The sequence below is a fragment of the Spermophilus citellus genome, assembly GCF_964194105.1.
Source record: "Spermophilus citellus genome assembly, chromosome: 8".
Classification (NCBI taxonomy): Eukaryota; Metazoa; Chordata; class Mammalia; order Rodentia; family Sciuridae; genus Spermophilus; species Spermophilus citellus.
In genome coordinates, this window is record NC_138189.1 from 118448765 (window position 1) to 118453752 (window position 4988).

A 4988-nucleotide genomic window follows, 5' to 3' on the forward strand; every position below is an offset into this window, starting at 1 on the left:
TTAATTACCTTTTAAAAACTTTTTTTCATGGGATAACAAACATGGAGGGAAATGAATTACAGAAGATGGGGTAGAGAGAGAAGATGGGAGGGGAGGGGAGGGGGGATAGTAGAGGACAGGAAAGGTAGCAGAATACAACAGTCACTAATATGGCAGTATGTAAAAATGTGATGTGTAACCGATGTGATTCTGCAATCTGTATTTGGGGTAAAAATGGGAGTTCATAACCCACTTGATTCTAATGTATGAAATATGATATGTCAAGAGCTTTGTAATGTTGTGAACAACCAATTAAAAAAAAACCACTTTTTTCATAGAAAGGAGAGATGTTGTATGTGTTTCTCAAATAAACAGCATTATGTAAGTCCATTAAAAACAACAACAACAACAAAAAACAAACAACAACAACAACAAAAAAAAAACAGAATCAAAGGAAGACCTACAATGTTTATGCCAAGCAGGAATCTGCCTGCCACCACCTGTGGTCTCACGTTAATTCAAAATAGATGCTGGACTCAGGATTCTGAAACTAAGTTTCTATTATATGAGCTCTAGCAAAATGTAAGGTTCTGTAGCCTCAACTAGTATAATGTCTTCCCTGTCCAAATCCAGAATGATTATACTGATAGCCTCCATGCTGGAAGTGTTGTTCAAATTGACCCCCTTGGTGGTAAGTCTGGCTCCCCCTTCCTCCCCATCCACCTCCCTGGCCTCCACGACCACCCCGGCCTCCTCGACCACCTCTCCCACCACGACCACCACCTCGATCACTGTGGTGTCCACCATCTTGGTATCTATTGTCCTGCTGGTATCCACCACCCTGGTATCCACTTCCTGTGTATGAAGATGTTTGGAAACCACTATAACCACCGCCTTGATAACTACTACTGTGGCCACCATGATAGCCACCTGGCTGGAAACCTGAATCTCCATAACCACCATCTTGGTAGCCACCTCCTCCGCCTCCTCCTCCTCCACTCCCACCATCTGTCCAGCCTCCTTGATGCTTATTTCTTCTTCCTCCCCCACGGCCACCATGGTCATAGCCACCACGTCCACCTCTCCCTCCTCCTTGTTCATGACCTCCACGTCCACCGTATGAGGAATGTTCATAATCACCTCTCCCTCCTCCTCGACCTCCTGCTTGCTGCTGGGGGCCATCTTGCCTTTTCTGCCATGGTGGCATCTCTGGGGGTGGAGGTTCAATTTCATTGAGTCTACCACCTCTGTCAGGTACCCTGCCCATCAACACCTTATTGATGGCACAGGCAGTCTTTTCTCTTATGGAACCACTGCTTGTCCTTAAAATCTTTGACAAGTTTTGCCTTGCAGCCAAAAGATGAGCAACAGAAATAGTGCTTTTAGGAGATAAGACTGAACTTTCGGCTGATAAACCTTGGCTAATTTTTCTGTCTGACTCTTACCTCTGTCAGACCAGCCAAAGGACTGAACAGTGACATCCAAACGTTTTATTAGCAGCTTTCTCCGAACTTCATATTCATTAGCTATGGCTTGGTTAATTGCTTCTATCTTTTCCCAGTGGACTGGTCCCATTGGCTTCTTCAGTAAAGGCTTTCCCACATGATTAGGTGGAACTTTTGCTAATGTTTCCTTTAATTTTTTTTTCAATCCCGCTGAAGAATTGGAACATAGTTATATTGGCTGGAGGTTTGGACATTCCTAGAGCAATACATATGCCTTTCAACTCTTGAAAGACCTCACTACTGCCTCCTTCTTGAGCTTTTTTTGTAGGAGCATTCACACAGAGCATTCTGGCAGCTTCTAGTTCTGAGATGAGGTATGTGAGCAAAAGAAGGCAGTTCTTCTGTACGAGAAGGCGCTTGGTCACATCCCCAGAGGTCAGTGAAAGATATGGGCAGTTCATCTCCCCTAGTAGCCCATTCACCTCAAGCTGGAATTCTTCAGCCTCACTTGGACTGTTAGTTGCTTGAACATTTTCCTCTAGTTTACAGAGCACTCTTAATTCAGATACCAGCCAAACACAGAGTTTAGTAAACTCGGGGGAACTGGCTCCAGCAGAGACTGCTTGAGACAGTGTGCCATCATCCAACAATGGGCCCTTGTAACCTAGGTCTTCCAACGACTCCAAGATGTCAGTCTCCATGAGGTCACACTCCATGCTACTGTGGTATTCAAATTTTCCTAAAGTTTTTAAATTGTTGTTCTTTTTAGTTATATATGATAGTAGAATGTATTTTGACATATTATATATAGATGGAATATAACTTCCCATTATTGTGGTTGTGTATGATGTGGAGTTGCAGCGGTCATGCATTCATATGGCAAGGTAGGAAGGTTATATCGATTTTATTCTACTGTTTTTCTCAGGGAAAGTGGTTTTTAAATATTTTTTTAAAAATATTGTTTAGTTGTAAATGGATGTTTATTTAATTTATTTATATGTGGTGCTGAGAATTGAACCCAGTGCCTCATACATGCTAGGCAAGTACTCTACCACTGAGTCAGAGTCCCAGCCCCATCAGGGAAAGTTTTTGAAAACAAAATAAACATAAACTTCTGGGCTCTGAGTCTTTTAGAGGGTAAAAAAAAAATCATTCACTTAGTTTGGGTTCTTTTCTGCCTTTATTTCATAATTTTATGCATTTCTATACCAGTATACTCAAATCTGTAAAAGTTACCTGATTATTTATGAAATAGCTGCCTCCTCATGGTACAATCTTTACCTTATTTCTAGCAGCCTTACCATTTTTTTCACCATAAAACTAAATATCTGTGCTACCCACCTGCAGATTATAGCTTTTTTATTTGATTTTTAAGTTGGTACAGTACATTGAGAAGAAAAGATGAATAAATGAGTAACAAGGCTCTTTCTTCAGTTACTCTGATGTGGTCTTGGTACTAAAGTCTGTCTCAGTTGATTAATTCTTTCATTGGAATAAAACCCAGATTGTTCTAACTTGGCTAATGTCTTATTAATCAGCACTCCAATTCAATCTGTAGAGTGGGAATTAAACTTGGTGGAAATTTCTCCCAAGAACTAGGCTCTCTATTCACCTCACAGATTATTTCTTTTGCTGAGAAGAAACATTTTAATTTGAATCCATACCATTTATTGATTCTTGATTTTAATTCTTGAGCTATAGGTGTCTTATTAAGTAAGTTGGGGCCTAATCCCACATGATGAAGATTAGGACCTATTTTTTCTTCTATCAGAAACATGCTTTCTAGGTTTTTTTATCCATTTTGAGTTGAGTTTTGTGCATGGTGAGAGATAGGAGTTTAATTTGATTTTTTTTTACATATGGATTTACAGTTTTCCCAGCATCATTTGTTAAAGAAGCTATCTTTTCTTCAATGTATGTTTTGGTGCCTTTGTCTAAAAAATTGTAATTTGGGAGGTTAGTTTTTGTGTCCTCTATGCTGTACCATTGGTCTACCAGTCTGTTTTGGTGCCAACACCATGCTGTTTGGGTTACTATTGCTCAGTAGTGTAGTTTAAGGTTTGGTATAGTGATGTCACCTGCTTCACTCTTCCTGCTAAGAATTGCTTTAGCTATTTTGGGACTCTTATTTTTCCAGATGAATTTTATGACTAATTTTTCTATTTCTATGAGGAATGTCATTGGGATTTTGATCAGAATTGCATTAAATCTGTACAGTGCTTTTAGTAGTATGGTCATTTTGATAATATTAATTCTGTCTATGCAAGAGCAAGGTAGATCTTTCCATCTTCTAATGTCTTATTTGATTTCTTTCTTTAGGGTTCTGTAGTTTTCATTGTATAGATCTTTCACCGCTTTCATTAAGTTGATTCCCAAGTATTTTATTCATCCCATTGGTTGATTGATTGATTGATTGATTGAGGCTATTGAGAATGGGGTAGTTTTTCTTGTTTCCCTTTCTGAGGACTTACCACTGATTTACAGAAATGCCTTTGATTTATCGGTGCTGATTTTATATCTTGCTACTTTGCTGAATTCATTTACTAGTTCTAGAAGTTTGATGATGGAATTTTTTGGGTCTTCTGTTTAGAATCTTATCATCAGCAAATAGTGGTAATTTGAGTTCTACTCTCCCTCCTTTTTTTTTCTTTTGACTGTATAATTGCTCTGGTCAGTGTTTCAAGAACTATGTTAAATAGAAGTGGTGAAAGAGAGCATCCATGTGTTGTTCCAGTTTTTAGAGAGAATGCTCTCAATTTTTCTCCATTTAGAATGATGGTTGGCCTGAGATAGCCTTAATGATGTTGAGATATGTTCCTGTTATCCCTAATTTTTCAAGTATTTTGTACATGAAGGGGTGCTGTATTTTAATAGACACTAATATCTAAGCTATATAAAGAACTCAAAATGATAAACACCAAAAAACAAATAACCCAATCAATAAATAGGCCAAGAAACAGAACAGACACTTCTAAGAAGATGATGTACAATTGATCAACAAATATATAAAAAATGGCCATCATTGCTAGCAATTAGAGAAATGCAAATCAAAACTACTCCAAGATTTCATCTCACTCCAGTCAGAATTGCAGCTATTATGAATACAAACAAAGATAATTGTCAGTGAGGATGTGAATAAAAAGGTACAGTCATACAGAGCTGGTGGGACTATAAATTGGTGCAACAACTCTGGAAAGCAGTATGGAGATTCCTTAGAAAACTTGAAATGCAACCATCATTTGATACAGCTATCCCTCTCCTTGGTCTGTACCCAAAGGACTTAAAAACTGCATATGACAGGGACGCAGCCACATCAATGTTTATAGCAGCAGGATTCACAATAGCTAACTTGTGGGACCAGCGTAGATTCCCTTCAGTAGATGAATGGATAAAAAAATGTGGCATTTATACACAATGTAATATTACTCAGCAATAAAAGAGAATAAACTCATAGCATTTCCAGGTAAATGGATAGAGTTGGAGGAGATAATGCTAAGTGAAGTTAGTCAATCCAAAACAAACCAAATGCTGAATGTTTTCTTTGATATAAGGAGGCTGATTCAT

At 38.4% G+C, this 4988-nt stretch overlaps 1 protein-coding gene across 1 annotated transcript; it reads right to left on the reverse strand.

Annotated features, from left to right (window-relative positions):
• Nucleotides 1-338: 338 nt before the first annotated feature.
• LOC308654949 (protein FAM98A-like) lies at nucleotides 339-2155 on the reverse strand. Its single transcript, XM_081304690.1, is given in 3 exon segments — nucleotides 339-1380; nucleotides 1383-1623; nucleotides 1625-2155. Coding segments are annotated over 3 exon segments (1560 nt in total). The 5' UTR covers nucleotides 2141-2155; the 3' UTR covers nucleotides 339-577.
• Between the last annotated feature and the right edge of the window lie 2833 nt (nucleotides 2156-4988).